The sequence below is a fragment of the Terrapene carolina genome, unplaced genomic scaffold, assembly GCF_002925995.2.
Source record: "Terrapene carolina triunguis isolate 2854851 unplaced genomic scaffold, T_m_triunguis-2.0 Scaffold53, whole genome shotgun sequence".
NCBI lineage: Eukaryota > Metazoa > Chordata > Testudines > Emydidae > Terrapene > Terrapene triunguis.
Window position 1 is genome coordinate 2883129 of NW_020664404.1, and position 21892 is coordinate 2905020.

Below are 21892 nucleotides of genomic sequence, written 5' to 3' on the forward strand. Positions count from 1 at the left end.
GCAGAGGAGGGGCCCAGGGCATCAGTTGCCAGGAGACAGGGCGTCAGCCATCCACTGTGCAGACACCATCACACTGGCCCTCTCGGGCTCTGCAACAATCACACCCCCTTATCCCACTACCTAGATACTCAAGAACTGCATAGGGGAAACTGAGGCACCCACACAGTATTCAGAGAGAACATTAAGAACATTCCCACTTCGTCACATGGGCATTCGCACAAGTAATGTTTCTTGTATCACAATAGCAACCAGAAAGCTTTCTACCCTCTAAGAGGGCCATGCAGTGGTCTGCATTTCCCCTGCAACAGTTCCATTCACTAGCACATTAAACGGAATAGGGAGCTTCATCTCATGCACTATTTTGTGTGTTAGTCGTGGCATCAACTTTGGCTGGGGGGGGGGTAAGGAAAGAGAGGTTCAATCCTATTCAGGGGCTCAGCACCACGCAGGGTCAGGTCTAGAGTCAGCAGCTGCCATGAAAGCAATTTTCCACCGTCTACCTGCATAGGGCCAGTTCAGAGAAGAATCTGAAGGAGTCTAGTTCATGTAACCTACAGCTTCTTCCAGTCCTGTAGTATACAAGTTACACAGTTTGGATGCCCTTATGTCCATTTACCGATTTAAACAGCCCCCCCCCCTTTTATACCTGTGAATTAGGTTCTTAACGCCATACCAAAATATGGGCCAAACACCTAGTTTTTAAATTAGCTTTTCTCTCTGTCACTGGAGGTTTTTAAGAGCAGGTAGACAAGCAGGGATGGTCTAGAGAATAGTTAGTTCTGTCTCAGTGCAGGGGACCGGACTAGATGACCTACCAAGGTCTCTTCCAGCCCCCTGTTTCTATGGGTCTGTAATGCATGGCAGAAGGGGACTTCGAGTCTGTGTGGATACTTATGCACGGCTAAGACAAATCAACAGAATCTCACCGAGACCCAGTAAAAGTAGTACGCTCGTCCACAACAGCATGTAACGCAGACTTACTGTATTAGTACACAAGCCACAATAAGGACGACGGACGCTACCACTGAAACCACCACTAAGGCAGTGATGGTTTGTTTCTTCTGATTGGCAGCTACCACTGCAAGGAGGTCTGCATGTTCACATCGCGTCCCGACGAACCCAGAATGGCAGCTATGAAGAGAGGAGAGAGGAGAATTAAAGAAGAAAGCACAGAAGCCCAGGCGCACCCAAGAAATAATGATCCTGTCATTGGGATTCTCAAAAGGCATTTCGCAGTCAGATCCAATGGGAGTTAGGCACCTCAGTCCCCTAGCCAGAGAGTAAAGAGTGGGACAGTGACAGGCTAGCAATACTTCAAATGCCAATTAAGGGGTTGATCCTGCAGCCCTTACTCTGGCAAAGCTCCCACTGAAGTCAAAATAAGTTGTACCTGATCAAAAACCTGCAAAGTAAAGCCCTGAGCATGTACTAAGCCAGCAGCTCCTTGCAGCCCCCCAGGCAAAGTTTTCAGGCCTCCAAAAGCCATCTATTTAGGCTAGATTTTTAGAATGCTGAGCCCCTGCAAATAACCATTCAAGTCTTGGGACCAGCTGGGGGCACCACTGAAAAACCAGGCTAGTAATTTAGGTTATGTCTATGCTGCAGTTTAAAAACCCGTGGCTGGCCCTTGCCAGCTGACTCAGGCTGCAGGGGCTGTTTGATTGCAGCGTAGACATCTGGGCTCAGGCTGGAGCCCAGGCTCTAGGATCCTGTGAGGTGGGAGGGTCCCAGAGCTCAGGAACGTCTACACTGCAATTAAACAGCCCCGCAGTCCGAGCCCTGCGAGTCAGAGTCAGCTGGTGTGGGCCAGCCACGGGTGTCTAACTGCAGTGTAGACAGACCCTTAGGTAACTAAATATGGATTTAGGAGCCTAACTTTAGGCATCCAGGTTTGACCTTTTCCCCCTTTGTGCCATGAAGGACAAGGGAAGGTGGGTACTCCATTCTCTCTGAAAATTCCAGCCAGTGTTGTTTCCTTAGAGGTAACGTGCGACTCCAAAGATAATGCAACAAGTTATATGTGCCAGTTCTCATCCCAAGGGAAATGCAATGGGCACTATACAGTTACATAGGCCTGTTGCCCTGAGGAACAGTGAATCACTTCTCTTCTGTTTCACTTGTGCTCACACAAGCAAAACACTTTGCCACAGGAAGAGACTTACACACATGCTGGCTTCTCCTCTTGCACCAGAAACCTGCAGGTTCCGTGGAAGCAGAACTGACTGTGGGAGTCGGGACAGTCGTTAAAATGGGATCGGACTGCGGCAGCCACTGGGGGACCTAGATGGGGTGAACAAACAAAGATACATTTTTAACTCCATGTGTAACCCACACACCTTCAGGGTGTGGTGTCCTGTCCCATCTAGTGGCATCGAGACCACTTAGAGAGAGTTAAATAAGTTTGCTCTACAGCCTTAGCTAAGAGCCAGTTGGCTTTTAGCTCATACAGTAGAGGCTCATGCACTAAGCTCTAGAGGCCCCAGGTTTGATCCTGCCGGCCGACAACCGGGGTCTCTCGCCGGGACACATGCATTAGCCAAGTCTGAGACAATTCTCTGCCCACAGGGTTGCACTCAGCCATGGTTTAAATTTCACATGATGCAGAGTTTCCAGGGCACAGCACACACATGTTCATAACCCACACAGTAAAGCCCTAAAGAGTTTACTAGAAAAACATTAACATCTTTAGAGGGGGGGTTCCCCCCAAAAAACCACCCTCTAAAATTTAAATAGATAATTGTATCCCTGCCACAGAATTCCACCAGGTAGGTTTTTTGAACTATAGTGGTGTTCTCCTTTTCTATTAAGCACTGAAGAGTATTTTTTGTAGAACCCTCTTGGTTTTGCTAGACATATTCAAAGCTACTCAGGAGATTTAGATACAGATTCTTGTTAGTATTAATGGAAACTGGACACCCAAATCCTTTAGGTGGCTTAAAATAATCTCAGTGTCTCTCTTTAATCAATTCTCCCATATAGGCAGGGCCCTTATTACTATGATGTTCTATTTCTATTACTGTAGCATCTAGGAGTCCTAGTAACAGATCAGGATTGCATTGTGCATGGTACTGTACAAACAGATTCCTCCATTGCAATTTGAGCTCTAAGATTAGCGTAGTGCAGGTGAGGGGAAGGGTGGGCATGAGGGAGGGGCCACAGAAACCAGGATATGCGACTGGCAGCACCAGAGTTTGAAATCCTCCATGGAGCCACAAGAGAGATGCAGGATGGAGCAGAGTACGGTTCCCCCATGCCGCCTTGACAAGGTGCTTCAAGTCTGTCTTGGAGGAACCACCTCTGGGATAAGAGGAAAGTTCAGTCTCCATGGCCCAGCCAGTTCTTGGCCTCTCTGTTGAGGCTGCAACAGAGGGTGCGTTTTAGCGACAGTTTGGTGGTTGTTCTCCCTGATGGATGCTTGCCCATGGAGAACCAGACTAAGTTCCCCCATCTCATTTCACACAGGCCACCATATCACCCGAGTAACATTTGGGCACTGCTAGACTGGTCTGAGTGGGTGACTTAGAGAACAGAGCCCTTTGTTTCTATTTACCAATCCCCTGAGCCAACAAGACACCCTCCTCCATAGATTCCTAGAAACATGGAGGAAGGGACGAGTTCTGTAGGAGAAGAGCAAATTCCATTTCCCCTTCCAGAGAAGTCTCGCTAATACCACTGCAGGATTGGAGATTTTTAAATAGGTATTTGCAATCCTGCCATTCAGACTGGTGTAGATGGGACAAAGAAGCTGCATCTGTTGACACCAAGTGTGAATTTGGCCCAGAAGCTGTAATGAAAGTGATCGAGACTGCAGGCTGAGAAAAGTTGAGAGAGCCCAAAGGGAAAGGAGATTATCTACTGAACGGGGTCTGGATTTGTTCTTCCAACCCTATGAAATCAGAGGCAAGCAGCAGATATGTTTAAGGGGCCCTTAGTGGATCATTTCTGATACACTCACAAAATAAGCTTTTGTGGCGCTAGAAGAATTTACTAAACAGCTTAAAGCTTAAAATTCTTAGCCTGGATGAACTTGATGAATAATCAAAGACTCATGCGCTTAGAGAGTACTTGCCAAAGATTCACTGCACTCTTCCATTTGTTTTCTTGTTACGAAAGCACCACCACCACAATAGCATGTCGCGGAGATGTTCTAGATAGAAGACACTCACAAGAAAGGGGGTCTGCTTTAAAAGGGACCTCTTCCACCAAGCGTGATAAGCACAGTGCTGGCGATTCTATATAATGAAACATTGTGAAGTCAAGTCTCAGTAGTAAGGACAAAGCAGAGCAGAGGAAGAGAAGTGGGACACAAGAATCCATCGGAAAATACAAAAACTTCCCTGCCCCCCCTAATTGCTACACTGTTTTCCATTTTGTCCTGTGCTGTTTTAAATTATCGTTCACAGCCGATACGGAAAACCAATATCCTGCTTTTGGATTAGCCCTCATAGAAAGCACATCCGATCTCAGTCGTTTCAAAGCCCCCCTCGGGTTCCTGTTTCCACACATTTCTGTCGGCATGGTAATTAAATCCACATCTCTCAAAAGCTCCGGGTCCCAGGGAGATTTTAAACCAGTTTGAGTGTTAATCAAGGATATTGCGGGGGAGAAAAGGCTTTGTTCAAATCATGTATTCACACGAGGTGGCGGCTGGCAGCCTGGTTTGGTACTTGAGCAGCAGTGGGCCAGTATTGCCATGTGGGGGAGACTGATCAGATTTCCAGCCCAGATTGTCTCATGACACGGGTTATAAGTTCTCCATAGATTTTAAAGCCAGAGGGGCCAATATGATCATCTTGTCTGACTTCCTGTATAATAGTCCTCAGAATTCCACCTAGTAATTCCTTCATTGAGCCCTGGGGAGGAGTCAGCCAAGGAGCAGGAGTGACTGCTTCAACCCCACTTTTAGGGAAGGAGCATCCCCATCACAAAATAAACCCCCATAACTGAGGAAGGCACCACTGATAACTCCATTGTTACTAGCAGCCAATACTGCGATAGCGGATTTTCTCAAAAGGGACCGATCTCCCCCAACTTTACTGGCACGGAGAAAAAGCATGGGCAAGCCTTTAGATGGAAAGCAAAGAGGCCAGCCAGCCTCATATCAGGATCGAGTAGATTGTACGACAGCTGGTTACCATTTTCGGAATCTGAATACATACAGATAAGAGTCAGGGGGTAGCCACGTTAGTCTGTATCCACAAAAACAACAAGGAGTCTGGTGGCACCTTAAAGACTAACAGATTTATTTGGGCATAAGCTTTCGTGAGTAAAAAAAACCTCACTTCAGATGCAGATAAGAGGTTGATCAAACACAAATGGGTCTTATAAAGGTACTACGTACAGATTAGGACAGAGATTGGTTAATAGTGGTGTGCAAAGTTCATGTAAGTTAACAATGATAAAATAGGGTTTTCTTTAAAAAATGAAAACCCCTAATTGGCAGGCAAAGGAATGAATGGGTCACTGTACCGGACTTCTCAGAAGCAGCCCCACACAGTCAGAGAGAAGTTTTTTTCGGAGCAGGGACTGTCTTTTTGTTCTGCTTGTACAGCGCCTAGCACAGTGAAGTCATCTAGGATTAAGGCTTCAAGGCACTGCCATAATACACATACAATAATAATTGGCATGGAATGGCAAGAGTGAAGCTTACAATGCTTAGTCCTGCCATGAGCACAGGGGACCTGACTAGATGACCTCTCAAGATCCCTTCCAGTCCTATGATTCTATGAATGGCCAGGACCATGCTGTAACAGTTCTTTGGATAAATGGAGGACTTTAGAGCCATCAATCCGGCAGCTTTCGCCAACAAGCAATTCGCTGAGCAGCAAGCAGCACAAATGGGCTTCTGAATGGAGTCTGGCCTGGCCTCTTTTAGCTAAAAGAACAGTGGATGTGATAAAACTGCCCCCCTTCTCATGGCCCAGGCAGTACGGAAGCCTGGCTGTTTCGAATAAGAGTTCAGAGACACACACACCCCGACCCCCCAAGAACATCTGAATATGGAACTGAAACTTCAGAAAAGGAACATGAACTAAAGCGCATTGGTAGAGGTGGTCAGAAATTTTCCAATGGAACATGTGTGTGTCTGGAAGTGTGAACTTGTTGGAAGCAGAACTTTTTTGTGGAAGTCTTTTTATTTTATTTTATTATTAAAGAAAGTGTCTGAAAGAAAAATTGGGGGGTGGGAAGCTTTTTTTTAAGGTTGAAACAGAACGTTTCGATTTTCCATGTTAAAAAAAATTTTTTTTTTTTACTATAGTATAAAATGAAAACAGAATGAAAATGTTTGATTTTTATCTAAGCGAAATGTTTCAACTGACCTGAACACACACTTTTTAAAAATTTCAGTTCATGGGAATATTTCAAAAATTGTTCTTTTAAATCCATTTCAGAATAAAACAAGATTTTGAAATCAGGGATTTTCCTGCAGAACAAAATAGCCAGTTCCTGCCCAACTCTGCTCATTACACACTTTTATTATTGTTATTTGTATTAGAATCATAGAATATCAGGGCTGGAAGGGACCTCAGGAGGTCATCTAGTCCAATCCCCTGCTCAAAGCAGGACCAACCCCAACTAAATCAACCAACACCAACAAAATCACCATAGCACTTCTCTTCCCCTCAAAAGAATGAGAGGTTAAATAGACTCTGAATCAGCAGAATACTTAACAGAAGGTTGGCTTTGTTGAAATCACCACTGTGGCCTGGATTCTTCTCAAATGACTAGCAGTCTATTACAACAGGGCACTAGGTTTTTAAGATATGTGACCCTCAAAGCAGCACAAGCATCCTTTGCAGTTTGGATGCTTCTCTGAAGTTCATCTAGGCTTAGGATGACCAGATAGCAACTGTGAGAAAATGGGATGGGGGCAGGGGGAGGGGAGGGGAGGTAATAGCTGCCTATACAAGAAAAAGTCCCCAAAACCAGGACTGTCCCATTAAAAATGGGAAATCTGGTCACCCTATCTAGGCTAATCAATCTGTCGTGCTTCTTTTTGGTCAGATGATAAACCACTGGAATGAGACATTTAAAACAAATCTTGTCCTCTTCTACAGTGTTCTCCACCTAGACATCTCATGAAACACAGATCAATTAAAAAGTGAAGAAAAGTTATCCTCATTTAAAAAGGTGTGAAAGAGGCAAAGGGGGGGGGCGTGTATCCTCAGCTGATGTAATGTAGATCCATTGAAGCATCAATATCAAAAGCTTTACATTGAGTTATGCCAGCTGTGGGTCTGTCCTAGAGTTTACAGCTTAGAATTTTCTAAGGTGCCTATTTCCTTTAGGTGCCAACTGAATCAATGGGGACTGTGGGTTCTCAGCTCCTCTAAATTAGGCCCAAAATGTCAAGTTCGGCAGCCAAAATTAGTGGCCACTTGTGAAAATGTAGGCCTAAGTCACTTGCTGTAGATCACACTGAAAGTTTGAGGCAGAGCTGGGAATAGAGATTGTCCCCTCCACTCTGTTCTCCCTGCATTACCCACAAGGCCCTCCCGTCTCCCTTGATAGTAGCATCCCAGTTTAGCAAAAGTCAGGACAGGCAATGCAGACCTGGATGCCATTTTACACCGATCCCCTCAAAGGGGTGGGAGAATTAGCGGGGCCAGTTTTAAGCCATCTCCATCAACCACCTTAATGATGAGCCACATCACACATGGAGATTAAATGTAACCTCCCTCCTCCAAACAAAACTCCAGGACATCTACTCTTGTGCGTAATGGCAGCAAGAAAGGAGCAGTCCCTGCAGTACCTTTCGCCAAATGGGCCTTTAACTTCTTTGTAAGAAAGAATGACTGAGGGCAGCTTTAGTTTATGACCTTGCCTCAAGAAGCTGCACCAACTGCAACTTTTATTGTTGTACCAGCCCACATCAAAGGGCTGGGACTTTCCTTTTGTTCCTCCAAACCAGAGAGCTTTTCCCATCCTAATTACAATCCCTTGGGGACCAACCATAGACCAGCCGTTTAATCTTCTATTTTAGCTTCACCGGCTTTGCACCATAACAGTCTCCCCATGACCATTCAGAATTTTAGAATAGAATTCACTGACCATCTGCTTCAGGATTCCTTTGAACTGTGTTGCAGACTGGTAGTTCCGAGTGGTGGAACAAGACCCTGCTGAAATGCTCTTGTCTACCATCTTTCAAATGGTATTCTATAGATAGTTGCCACATGCCTTTGTGGGCACAGATGGGGATAAGACTCATGTACTGACCTTGGGAAAGCAAGACGGACAATGATCTAATCATCTAATGTGTTTCTCAGATATGCTTAAGGCCAGCACTGCCAGGACAGTTTCAGAGTCTGATTCCAGACACATGAGGCTAGCAAGGAGACAGCTTTCTAGAGTGTAAGGAAATGCTCCCATTTTAGCCAGTTCAAACAGCGGTGGATGCAGCAAGACATGCAAGCGTGTGGCGATGCTTTTCTAAATCCCCACCACTGGGGAATGTTTTATGCAAAAAGCATTCCAGTTAACTGCAAGACAAGTTTTTTCAAACTTTTGAAAAGAAAAAAAAATATCACTAAATATAAACCTTCCCCAAGATAAATATAATTGGTATAATATGCACATCATCCCAGCTCCACCCCATCATCTGTCTTTCTCCTGCTCCCCTTTGCTTGTCTAGTACCTGCCTTTTTATCCATGTACAAAGGCAGTGAAAGACACACACACACTTCCCCCTCCCCCCAGCTCCCCTGTAAAGGATTTTGGGATGCAGCTTGTAAAATGGACTCTCTTAAAAGAGACTGTCCTAATCCTGCCGTCTATGCAGGGAGACCTAGATTTCTGTGCAATGCTCCATTACTTCACTGGGACCCCAGGCAATTGTCTGGATCCACCAGTGCAATTCTGACTAGGATGGAAGCGACCATCTCTCATTGGTTTTATTGACCAAGTTCCAGATTGGTAGCCATAAAACAGTTGCCAGAAAGTTATAATCACTCAGATTGCCCTCTTCTGCACAAAGCCAAGGAACTACATTAAACCTTTGGCAATAGTATATTGCCACTGCTCACAAAACACTCAGTATGAACATGAAATGAGCTATAGTGGCTGATCCACATGTATCAGTGTGATCACATCACTGACTGGTGTAAAGCCACCAGTCAGGTCACCTAATGAAGGGAAATGAACTTGGAGGGCACCCTCCAGATTCTTTCTTGCCACTTCCCTGTGTGGGGCTGGCGACTTTTATAGCCTTCTTCCGAAACTCTCACATTCCTGGCTGTAGTGCAGATTGATCCGAGGTCTGTTGATATCCGGTCCGTGTAGCAAGTCTTCGGTCTCCCCCTTGAAGTGATTGTGGATGAAATCCAACCAAGAGCCATCCCACCGATAACACTCCAGTCGCCACTGAATACGTCCATACCAGTGTAGCCTAGCCTCCCTCAACTGGTCTTCAGATGAAGCACCCTGCATGAGGCCCCCGACAACCTCGTTCTGTTCCTCATCATGCAACGTCCAACCATCTGGCCATCTCAGCATCTTCATTTCCGTGGTGGAGAGCATCCTGATTTCTTCTCCTGTGGCTGGGCAAGTCTCTCAACCCATCTTAATGTATGGAACAATTACAGTTTCACAGTCTGTCATGGAGAACTGGGGTTAGCTCCTACCGTATGCGCCACACAGCTTTAGTACGATGCCAGGCATCACTCAGGAGGGCACCATTGTCAGCAACCATTAAACCTAAGTATTTAAATTCTTTCACTCTAAGGGCTCTGCCTGTGATATACTTCATGATGGGCCCTCCTCCTTTAGTTACCATAGCCTTGGTCTGACCAGCTGCACATTAAGCCCAGCCCACTCAAAGCTACGTTACCACTATTCAAAGTTGACTTGTAGGGTCCCAATCTTCCACGCATCACTAAAACATCAGCGGACATCTTGTTCCAAGCTGGCTCCCTTCCATATTCTCACTTAGCCCATCCATGACAACCAGAGACAAAAAGGGGCTCAGCGGAGCCCTGACGTAGGCCAACATTTATGGGAAATTCTCTACTGTCCCCAATTTGGTTTTGATTGCAGTAGTCATTCCCTCATATGTATCCTGGATCAGATGGACATATCCTTCTGGCATGCTTCTCCAACACAAGCTCTACCAAACTAGCTCTCCTGGTACATGATCATATGCCTTCTCCAGGTCCACCCACAGTCTTTTCTCTGAGCTCCTCTATGAGGACTGGTAGCAAAAATTGGCCTCAGTTGTGCTCCTTCCTGGCATGAATCCATACTGACCTTTCCAAATTTCAACCATCCCATGCAGATGCTTTTCAATAATCTTCTCCCATACTTTCATCGCATGCAACATCAGCTTAAGTGGATGATAATTAGCACACAAATATCTCCTTTATGTTTAAAAATAAACATACTACACCAAGCTTTTACACCATTCAGCCAGCATTTTCCCTTTAAGAACACTGAACAAACTTTTAAGATACTTGAAGCCTTCCTTTTCCAATGACTTCACCACATCCATTACTGCTTCATCTGGCCCAGGTGCTTTCTCTATTTCCTTAAATGCCTCTGCAACCCTTCCTTTTTATGCTATCATGACCGAGTTTGGCTTACATATCCTTAATTCTTCCATTGGGTTCTGCTCATTCATCCCTCTTTCAAAAGAATTATTTTACTGATTGAGTCACCATTCATTTGCAATAGAATCATGTTCATTTATAATGCAGCAAACAAACTTGTTCAAATGCCTCATCGTTTTCTCGCTTGCCTTGGTGAGTCTATAGATGGTCTTCTTTCCCTCATGTCCTCCTAGCCTGTTATATAGCTCATCACAGGCCATACTTTTAGCTGTCAACGCTCTTTGCCTCCATGTATGACATCTTATCGCTGCTGAAGCCACTGGCCTACCATTTTTCAAAAAGTTATCTCCCCTGCCCCCAAATAAATTCTTTAGCTCAAGGACTGCACCACCAAGTCTCCCTTCTTATCCTTCCCAGCACTAGGCCCATTGCTTCTAGGACTTCATGTGCTATTTCTAGCAAAGCTGACTCCAGTTTGAACCAGTTGTCCTCCACACCTTGTGTAGACTTCCTGACTACACACACGATTCAGTGTTTGTGAAGATTCTCTCCTTGCCATCTTTAAGTTTTCCCCACTTGAGGCCCTCTGGCACACAGGGGTTCAGCTACTGCTGAGGTTAAGGTATCATAGAAATTTGAGTAAACCAGGCTGTGGTCAAACTGGGTTCTAACGAGCTGCCAGTGTGATTGGCACCAAAATGTTTCAGACCACCTCTCCTCTTCCCCCGCTTCCCAGCATGGTTCCAGCAGAACCTGGCCCTGCTTGTGCTAGACAGTCAAACTAGGTTTGAATCCACAACCAAGCTGCAGTCATGGTGTTAGCCTCCGTGCAATGACCAGGGACATGCCAGAGCCAAAAGTTTCATCCAGATCTAAAACCTCCCCAAAGTTCAGGGTGCAGCACTACATGCCAGGGCTTTGGATTGGCCCAATACATTGAGAAGAGCCAGAAGCAAAGCTCAACTGCTGATTCCCAAATTTCTGGGGAGTCTACAATGGACCTGTTCTCTAGAAAGTACTCTATGACCTGAAAACACCGCAAAGTGCTCTGTGATAGCCAAAGATCCTTTTTCTGTGCCTCTTTTCTCAGCACTCAAGAGAGCAGCCTGTCCACTGACAAATGATGCTACGCAATCCGACAGTTTGTTGCAACCATGTAGTAACGTTTGCATTGCCCTTGATGCTTCAGTGTTACAAGAATGCCCCAGCAGGGGAAAGAGTAAGAAAGATGTTTTGCCTCGTCGAGCCTGCACCCTTGGCAAAATGAGATCAGTGTGCTTACTCTAGGTACCCACAGCTGACGGTGTTCCCAGACCACCTCTTATGAAAGGGAGGAGCAGCAGCAGAAGGAACGTTACTGGGATGTATTCCAGCTCCCAAGCACCTTTGGGTTTCACACACCCATTTTCCTCCCACCTGATTCTCCCTCTTCCAGCTGACCCACAGCATGGCTGATTCCCAGAGTCTGGGGAAGATCCTTACAGCGGTGAGATCTTATTGAGTTTTCTATTTTCAAGTCCCCCACCCCCACCCCTAGGGGCCCCTCACCTTCCCCTCTCTGGCTGGGTCCTAGGGTGACCAGGTAGCAAGTGTGAAAAATTGGGATGGGGTGGGGGGTAATAGGAGCCCATATAAAAAAAGCCCCAAATATTGGGACTGTCCCTATAAAATCAGGACATCTGGTCACCCTACTGGGTCCTCTCCCCTCTTTTGCTGGTATATGCCCTTTCTTGGGACCTGATCCTGAGTCCACTGAAGTGCCTGGGACTCCTTCCACTGATTTTGGATCACGACTTTGGTTACTCTCATAGCAATATAGGAACTGCCACACTGGAATCAGGACGAATAGCCCATCCAGTCCAATAGCTGTCTTAGAGCAGCTGGTACCCGATGCTTCAGAGGAAGGCTGATACTGTTCACAATGAACAATCTGCACCAGTGCCCCTCCACATAGGCAATTCCCAAATCTACCGGTCTAATCCCTCACATCTCCGGCTCCAGTGGCTCCAACTCAGCGTACCAAAATAGGCTTAACATTGCTTCTCTCTCTCTCCCCAGATGGAAACCCCGCTCTCCTCCTTGCCAGCTCAAACTAAATCATGAATCCTTGGCATGAGCTGTCTGCTTGCAAGGAGAACAGGCAGGAAAATTCCCCATTTCTAAGCTATCTGATCCCTGCCTCTAGCCCCCTTTCCCCCTCTGCAACAACTTCTCAGCCAGGGAATGGATTCCTCTTTCTCGCTCTCTCTCCTCCTGCCTATCTTCTGTGGGTTGCATGATCAATGCAACCCCTCTTACAACAGGCTACTTCGCTGTATGCAGTTTCAAGACCTTTCCATGGCTTCCCCTCTTTCAGGATTTCCACAAGTCAGTCACCTGCTCAACACTGCAAAGGGGCTGCCCATGACTGACATTGTTCACATAGCGCCAAAGGGGCATATATGGAGAAATCACTGTCTAAAGATCTAATCAGAGCTGAATGTTCACCAGTTTTCCTCCTCTAAGATCTTGAGACACCTAAAGCTGCACACATCATGGTACCCATCTGCCAGAGAAACCAGAAGGCTCTGCCACTGACTCTGACCTTGAGCAATTCACTGCTCTTGTACCTCAGTTTCCCCATCTGTACAACAGAGGATATTGCTACTTAACTCAGGGTGGTGGAGAGGATGAACCTGTTCTTGCTTGCAAATCATTTTGAGTTCCTCAGATGGAAGAGGCTCTTAATGAGCGTAGCATTGTGATTAAGAGCAAAGGGAGACATTGCAGAGTTTAGAATAGAATGGGTCTCTTAGGCTTTCGTTATCATGCAACCAACTTGGTCACAGAAACTATGTGAGCAGTCCTTTGGATCTCTCAGGTTCTTGGGCCTTGGCTACACTGGCACTTTACAGCACTGCAACTTTCTCACTCAGGGGTGTGAAAAAACACCCCCCGAGCGCAGCAAGCTACAGTGCTGTAAAGCGCCAGTGTAAACAGTGCCCCAGCGCTGTGAGCTGTGCTCCCAGCGCTGTAAACTAATCCCCTCGGGAATTAGCTCTCTCCCAGCGCTGGCGAGGCGACCACACTCGCACTTCAAAGCAAGCCCACAATGAAACAGCAATTACCTCAAACTACCTTTGACCAGCCCCTCAACTCCTGTAAACTCAAGCTCTATTGAGTTCAGCTGATGGGAACTGAGGCTCAGGGAGGTGAAGTGACTTGCCCAAGGTCACACAAGGAGTTTGTCGCAGAGCCAGGAACTGAACCTGGGTCTCCCAAGTCCCAGTCCAGTGCCTTACTCACAAGGCCCCTCTTCTTTAGATTAGCATCACTATATAAAAAGAGTAAAAGGAACAACCTCCCGCCCCACCACATAAACCACCGCATTATTGCCATTAATAAAGTGATCTTAAAGATAAGAAATTTACCAAGGGTTGTGGTGGATTCTCCATCACTAGTAATCGTTAAATTGAGATGGGATGTTTTCCTAAAAGCTCTGCTCTAGCGCGAAGAATCAATACAGGGACGTTCTATGGCCTGTGTTCCACTGGAGGTCAGACTGAATGACCACAGGGGCCCAAGGCCAGAAGGGAATCTGTGAAAAGGGTTTTGGATCAACCCATATCAGAGAAGGGCTGGAGCTGTGAAGTTCAGATCCAAACTGAAGCTTGGTTCGTGCCTCTTCCTAAACTTAAAAAAACCTGTTTTCTTAGCAAGATTCAGATTTTTGCTTTGCTAACGTCTGTCCCACAGTGAGATTTCACTGTGAGGCTACATAAACTCAAGGGCAAGCTCTCCACTCTGCTCAGAGCACACAGAGTTTCCTTTTACACACACTTTTCATTCAGTCGGACTCCCAATCCCTTCAGCCTAGAAAGGAGGTTTTATTCCACGGCCAGGAGTGATATTTACAAATTTAACTTCCAAGAGACACAAATGCCTTTCAACGTGGCGCTGGATAAATAATCAGGTACGACTGAATTGGCCCCTTACAAGCCCTCCAGAGTTTTTTCCCCCCCGCTTTGAACACAAGTAAACCATGAAAAAAAAAAAAAAAAATAGATGACATCCAGCTTGTTAAGTCTCCATCATTCTGGCCAAAGCACAGGACAAACCCCCTACACATGTGCTCTCCGCACAAGCTGTATTTCTTAAGCTTCAGAGGATGCCAGAAAGAGAAAGCGTTGACATGTTTGTAGCCCTTTTAAAACCCTACTCCAGCCCATTCATAAAACCCACTTGAGGTTCTGTGAAATGGGAAAGTTATTGGGGGGGGGGGGGAAATCATTTTGTGTTTCAGATTTCAGTTATTGTACCCGTTTTATGAATGAAGCCATTGACCTAGCATAAATCGGTCGGTTACAATGCAAATCGGTACTGCCAACTAAGAGACAGTGCTGGAGCCATGGTGCATCTAACGCACAACATCCTACTGCTGGCAATGCAGTCCTTGGAGCCAGGTCATTACACAGACATTTCCTTTTCTCCCTAGAAAGGCAGCCAGTGTCGTCCTCCTTCGGCTGCAATGCAAGCATGCAGACAGCAGGCTCTAGCGGGGGATTTGTTCCCCACTGTGGCTTGCTTTTGTTCTTTGGCAGCCGCATTAAGGGGCTAGGGGGACAGTGGATACCAAATCACCTGCCATGATTTTCAAAAGCAACTGGTGGTTTTGGGTGCTCCATTTAAGACCTAGCCCTGCATGACAAACGTCCGTCGGTGTAACGCTCCTGAGCGACAGTAATACTGATCTAAGTCCCAGTGTAGACAGTGCTATGTTGATGAGAGGGCTTCTCGCGTCCACCTAGCTACCACCTCGTGAGGAGGTGGATTAACTACGCTTCATGCCGCTCGCAGAGGTGGGTTTTTTATGCTGATGGGAGAGCTCTTTCCCTTCGGCATAGAGCATCTTCAGACGTGCTGCAGATGTATTGGTACGGCTGCACCTCTGCAGTGCCGTATGGATAGACTTACCCCACGTGGAGACAAGCCGGCAGTTTTCAGAAAGTGCTCAGCACTCACTCTCTGAAATTCAGACCTCTTTATGGTACCTCCAGTTGGGCACCCAAATGGATAACTATAGGGCCTTCTTCCTTACTGAGAAAGCAGTATTTTGAGAGAGATAGATAGCTATATAAGAAGGCAAAACTCCCATCAACTTCAGTAGGGCCAGATTTTATCTATCTGGTCTACGTCTCCCTGTCTTTGGAAACCAAGGAAATGAAAATAGTAATACCTAGAGCTCTTTCATCAGCAGAGCTCACAACACTTGACAAAGGAGATCAGAATCATTGTCCCCATTTTATAGATGGGGAAACAGAGGCACAGGGTGGTTCAGTGGCTTGCCCAAGGTCACCCAGGAGGCCAGTGGCAGAACCAGGAACTCAACTTGGGTCTCCCAAGTCTCAATCCAGTGCTTTGTGCAATAGGCCACATTGCTTCCAATACCCATCTTCAGAGACCAGACTGAGTTTGCTCCAAAACACTGCCCATTGCAGGACCTGCTCCAGAAAGTCTGATTTGTGCAGAGGAAGACAAAAAACTATTTCTTCTGTTCACCCACAGATATTACAAAGTGTTTGATTTCATGCCCTAGGAAAGAGTCAAGGGGCAGTGACTCCCAGACAGTCTATCCAGTTATAAGAATAAACATTAAAAATACACACGGAGGTTGCGGAAAGGACACAACCCCTCATGCACCAGGGCACATGCCAAACTGCAACTATTGGGAGTCAAGAGGAAACTTCCCCGGGGAGTAGGTTATTCTAAACTGACTACTGTAGTCTTTGCGCCTTCCTCTGCAGCAGCTGGTACCGGTGTCTGCTGGAGACAGGACACTGGACTAGACTGACCCTGGTCTGATCCGATATGGTCCTTTGGACATTCAGTTTGGGATCTCCAATCTCACACATGGTAATGTATCATCTTTGGGGAGTTCGGATTTCTTAGTCTTGTCTAATGATTGATAAGGAAGATTTTCAAGGTGCCTAACTGACTGCCAATGGGAACTGGGTGCCTACCGGCCACATGGGCCTCTGGGGAAAAAAAAGTCACCTCCCACACCTTACGATTTCTTCTGTCCTATCATTGGTTCTCCAATGTCAGGAGAAAGGTACGGGCAGGCAAAAGAGTGTATTCTGCATAAGCAGAGGTTTTCTAATCGCCTCTCACACTCAGCCAGTGTTTACTAGCTGCCTTATCTAACATGGTCTTAATCTTGGCTGTATTTTTATCCCCTTCCTTACCTGATTACTCATAAGTCCATTTAGCCTTGCTCTGCATATTTCCTGATCGCATCTACACTCACTCACTCTTGCTCAGAAGCCCGGGGCGACTCTGTGGCGCTAGCTATTTCCCAGCTCTGCTTTCGACTGCCACTGAAAGTAGAATTTGGTTCTTGGGCCTTGCTCGGGCTAAGATCCCCGCTGCTGGTGTAGCTGCATGAGCACAAACCTCTAGTGTAGACGCCAGCGCAGCTCACACTGGTTTCAAACTGGGGTGAACCAGACAGATGGGAAGGCTGCTGCACCACTTCAAATTAGTTCTCTGCTGGGGGGAAACCGGATGATTTACACACTTTGTGAAATTTTTTGTAATGAAACGATTTCCCACTCACTGGGTACAGTTTAAGGATTATACTTTTTTTTGTCGGGGGTGCAAGAATTCCTAGTGGCTGAAATGTACATGAAAACACTGGAAGGCTATTAAAGCCACAGGGCTTGATTCCCCTCCCCACCACCCCTCCCTTAGATGGGTGTAAGCCAGGAGCAGCTTCACTGAAAATCAGTTGTGTTGCACAGATGGAAAACAAAACAGGAGAATCGGGTTCATATTCCAATTCCTAGGCATAAGGGTTCCACTAAATGAATAAAAAGCAACCCCTTGCATTTCTCGTGGCTATCCTGCCTGATCCTAAATGCAGGAAGCTGCTTTACCAGCCCTCAGTGGTGGTGGCATACTGCAATCGCTGTTAGCCAGACACAGCTTCTAGTGACCTATTACGAGGGACGAGCAAACTTTCCAAGGCTGGGAACTTCAGCTAAGCAGCCTCCCCTCCCCCCAGTTCTGACCCTGAAATCCAAAGCGTGCAAGTCTCAAGCTCAAAACGGGATCGTCAGGGTTAGATTTACCTGGGCCTTGTCCCTTAAAGTATTTGAAGTCTGCTGACCGGCTCAAAGGAGATAGCTCTGGAAGGACTGAGCAGCAGTGGGGCTTGTGCAAGCTCTGCATGTGTTTTAAAAAAAATAAAAATAAAATACTAAGTTTAATAAGTCTTTTAAAAACTGGTGTTTTATGTTCCCCGACTAGGGACAAACCCAGACCAGAACGTTCATGAGAACAAACACTCTTGAGGGATTTCCAACCCTGCGACTGCTGAGGGAGGGAGTGTGGCCTAGTGGATAGAGCACCAATGTGGAACTCAGTACACCTGGATTCTGTTCCCAGCCATGCCACTGACTTGCTGGGTGACCTTGGGCAAGTTACTTCCCCACCTGTGCCTCAGTTTCCCCATCTGTAAAATGGGGATATGGACACTGACCTCCTTTGTAAAATACTTTGAGACCTACAGATGAAAAAATACTATATATTGTTATTAATCTATGAATTGTCACCCTTCTGAACTAGGCGACTAATCTGTTACCCCCCCAAAAATGGACTGTTTTTCCATAACACCCCCTTCTTGCATTCAAGTGGCAACATTTGTTTTAAAACCAAACAGTCCCCTGCAGCATTTGCAGCCCAATATTGCAGACCTAGTTTAGTGCAAATGAAAAGGAAGTGGACTAGAAACTGATTGTACGCCAGGTGAAACTGACGCATCTGTTCTGGATGTCCACATTCAGACCTCAACAAGAAGCGAGCATATTGGATTTTTAAGATTCCTTCAGTTTTAATAAGCTAAGGCCGAGTTAGTACGGCAGGTAAGGTACAAAATTCTTTCCCCTACTGCATTCCCTTAATATTGTAGCAGTGTTGATTGATTCGGGGTGGAATTTTCAAAAGCACTTAAGTGACTTAGGACGACAAGTCTCATTTTCAAAAGCAACTTGGCACGGATGAGCCATTGACATCACTGTGGGCTGGGAGGGTCACTGGCTGCCACTGGCTATGTAGACATATCTTAAGTCACTTGGGATCCCAAGTCCCATGTACAATGCTTTCCATTCTCGTGAGGCAGCCCCCATCATAGAGGGCTGAATTTCAAACCTACAGAATTGACACCTCCACACCCTGTCTATCTCCCCTTCTGACCAAACGCTGCCCACGCACCAGAGGGAGTTTCCCCAAGTTAAATTACTCGCATCACAGCAGCACCCAGAAGCCCCTAAGATCAGAGCCCCACAGTGCTAGGTGCTGTACAGACACTGCTCCAAAAAGCTGACAGACCGGACAGACAAGGTGAGAGGGCAAATAGAGGCACAGAGATATGGTGACTCACCCCAGGAATAGCACCCAGGTCTGCTGGCTCCTTATCGGCCACCCTGTGCTGACTACACCAGGCTGTCGCAAACGTTAAGGGGCGCTCTCGGTTTTGTTAGATGGTAATTTTTGGAGTTCGCTTCAAATCACAGGCAGGTGAGATCTATGGATGGTTGGTCTCTTTTGGGGCAAGCTACCGCCACTCCATATGAAAATCTACATGATCCTAACGCTGGGAAAAAAAAATCAGCGTATTCAGGCTGAGATCTCCTGCAGGATCTATTGTGTAGACAACGAATGACTCCAACAGCTATGAGATATCCTCCCCCACCACTCCTGCACCCCCCAGCTTTGTTTGAAAAGCCTGGAACTTTGATTATTACCAGACAGGCACAAGCGAGCCCAGAAACTACCTCTCACAAGTTAGATCTGGGCTTTGATCTCTGTGCCATTATTGACTCTAAAGGCTTTCACAGCTTCTTCTGTCCCCCCTTAGGGAAGTCAGGCTAACCATAAACGGAAAACACAGCCGCTTAGACACAGACGGGACTCCCTTGTGATTAGAATGAGGTCATCACAAATGGGGAGGGGGAGGGGGAAATCTTTTACAACAAAACATCACCTCATCTCGCACCAGTGGTGACTTCTCAGGACTTTGTGTGTCTCCATTGTGGGGCAGTGCAAAGGGTGCTATCGGACAGAATAGAGCCCATCATTATGAATGGTCATTCAGAGATAAGTGATCCTTGAATCTCGATACCAAATTACTTATTATTTGCCTCATGGTAGCGCCTAGAGGCCCCAAGAAGCATCCTGTTGTGCTAGGTGCTGTACATGCATTGAACAAGAGAGAGGTGCCTGACCTAAAGTGTTTAAAATGGGAGTTTTGCCCCAACTTCAATGGGTGCAGGATCAAGACGACAGGAGGTTGCCACAAATGGGGGAAAACACAAGTAACAGTGGACTCAAACATCTAGACAGGAAGCTCTGTCCTTCCTCACCCATCTGAAATGCAGGACCCTGCAAAGGGAAAGGAAGAGCCCCACATGTACAACCAAAGAATCGCGAAGGGCCAATGATTAGAATCAGGCACAAAAACCGGGGGTGTAGTTTGGATTTGGGTTGGACAGCCCCGTCATTCTAAAGCCACAGGTCATTCTCATCCATGGGCCATTCCGCCTGGGTGGAATGAAAGAAGCTGTTTATTCTACCAACTGAACCGGCACCAAACGCTTCCTTTCCAAATTCACGAGACGAAAGAAAGCTGAGAGCTAAGAGGACTTGAGCGATGTAGGGCTTGACCCTCCTCTCACGCCAGTATAAAATCGAGGGCAACGCCACTGAAGTCAATGTGATAAAAACGAAGCAAGTACAAGGAGAATAAATGCATTTAGTATCTAGGGCATGGCAATTCCAGAGCAGGTAACACATACCTGCACAAGAGAGATAAGCTTTCTAATTTTAGCACAACTCCAGTGCCTTATGGGAGAAAACCCAGGCAGGGAATGGAATGGAGAAGTTGTCGGGGATTTGGAAAGGTGATTGTTGAGCAATAGTATCTCACGCACTGGAACTGGTGTCTGGCTGGCCCACGTTCCACCTATTTGCAAGGCAAAGTAGGTGTTGCAAAAATATCACATTCCTGAGAACTCCATTGCGTGCGTGCATACATACAACTGCATCCCCAGCTCGCAGCACTTCTCCCACATACTGGTTATCCTGGTCTACTAGGCAGTACTGGACCCAGGAGACTGGATCCAACTCTCCGCCAGAACTTGGAGGAAGTTCAGACCAAGATATGAACTTGACCACTCAGTCCCTTTCAGAGCCAGAATGAGCCACTCTAAGGGCTGTGAAGGAATGGCACTAGCAGTTCCCAAGTGTTTTTCAGCTCACTTAATGTTTGAGCTATGAAGAATCTCTGTTAGCAGTATGAGGACTCTGACATGCAGTTGAGCAGATCTGATTCCATCCAGCAGAGGGTAGTCATGTTCCCCACACACTAGCCAGCCCACTAAAAGATGCATTAATGTAAAAGAAGGTAACCCAATCCCCTCTTTGCACCACCCCAGACTCAGATACCATGGAACAAGGCCACATCCCAGAGGATCATTTACACATGGGGCTACTGGCATCCCATCCACACTGATCAGCAAGGCTCTGCATGGACCCTGTAATTAACACTACAGTAGCTCTCAAAAGCCTCAACTGGGATTGTGCGAGGTATTGTACAAATACAACAGAGATGGTCCCAAAGAGCTAGCAACAGCATTGTTTGCTCATGGGTACAAACCAGCACTCACCCTGGAGAAGACCTTATTTCACTACAAGCCAGCACTCGGTTAGGAGCCGGAGCATAGGAAAAGGCTATTCTGTCTGTTGGTTATTTTAAATGGCTAGCAGCAGGCTGGAAGTGAAAACCTTTCTGGGCTGGATAAGCAGCACACAGACTAAAGTGAATTCTCTCCTCTCCCAGTGGCTTCATGCTCAATAGGATGGAACGAGAGGCAGAGAAAAGAAATGACCTCTCCTCCACACGGTTCTCTTAAACCAGCCCTGCCAAATCACACATGTGATCTATCCACTTATTAACACGGCCTAGATTAATACATTGAAGGTAGGGTGTTAAACAAGAATCAAATTAGGCCCTGGGGAAGAGGCCAACATTACCCTCAGTAAGATAACCACTAAACGTTTCTGGGTTGTTGTTTTTTTGCACTTTCAAGTACAGATCTCAACCCCATGGCTGAGCATTTTCCAAACATCTGGGCTGGGGAAGGTGCCATCTGAGCTGGAGGACTACTGGAGAGGGCCAGGAAACAGAGTACAGGCATGATGCGAACATCTGTGGGGACCACTGGGTATGATTAGAAAAGCCAGAAGGGGTGGCTGAGAGAGCTAATTCAGAGCTCTGGCTGCAGAAGACATGGTTGAAATTACTATGCAAGGTC

At 46.4% G+C, this 21892-nt stretch overlaps 1 protein-coding gene across 2 annotated transcripts in view; it reads right to left on the reverse strand.

Annotated features, from left to right (window-relative positions):
- TGFA (transforming growth factor alpha) overlaps window positions 1-21892 on the reverse strand; it is a 40293-nt gene that overhangs the window by 5757 nt on the left and 12644 nt on the right. For both annotated transcript variants that reach the window (XM_024201248.3, XM_024201247.2), the window contains exons 3-4: window positions 2163-2280; window positions 982-1131 (exon numbers count right to left, since the gene is read on the reverse strand). In XM_024201248.3, the coding sequence (XP_024057016.1) occupies window positions 982-1131; window positions 2163-2280 (268 nt within the window). The remainder of the gene's footprint in view (window positions 1-981; window positions 1132-2162; window positions 2281-21892) is intronic.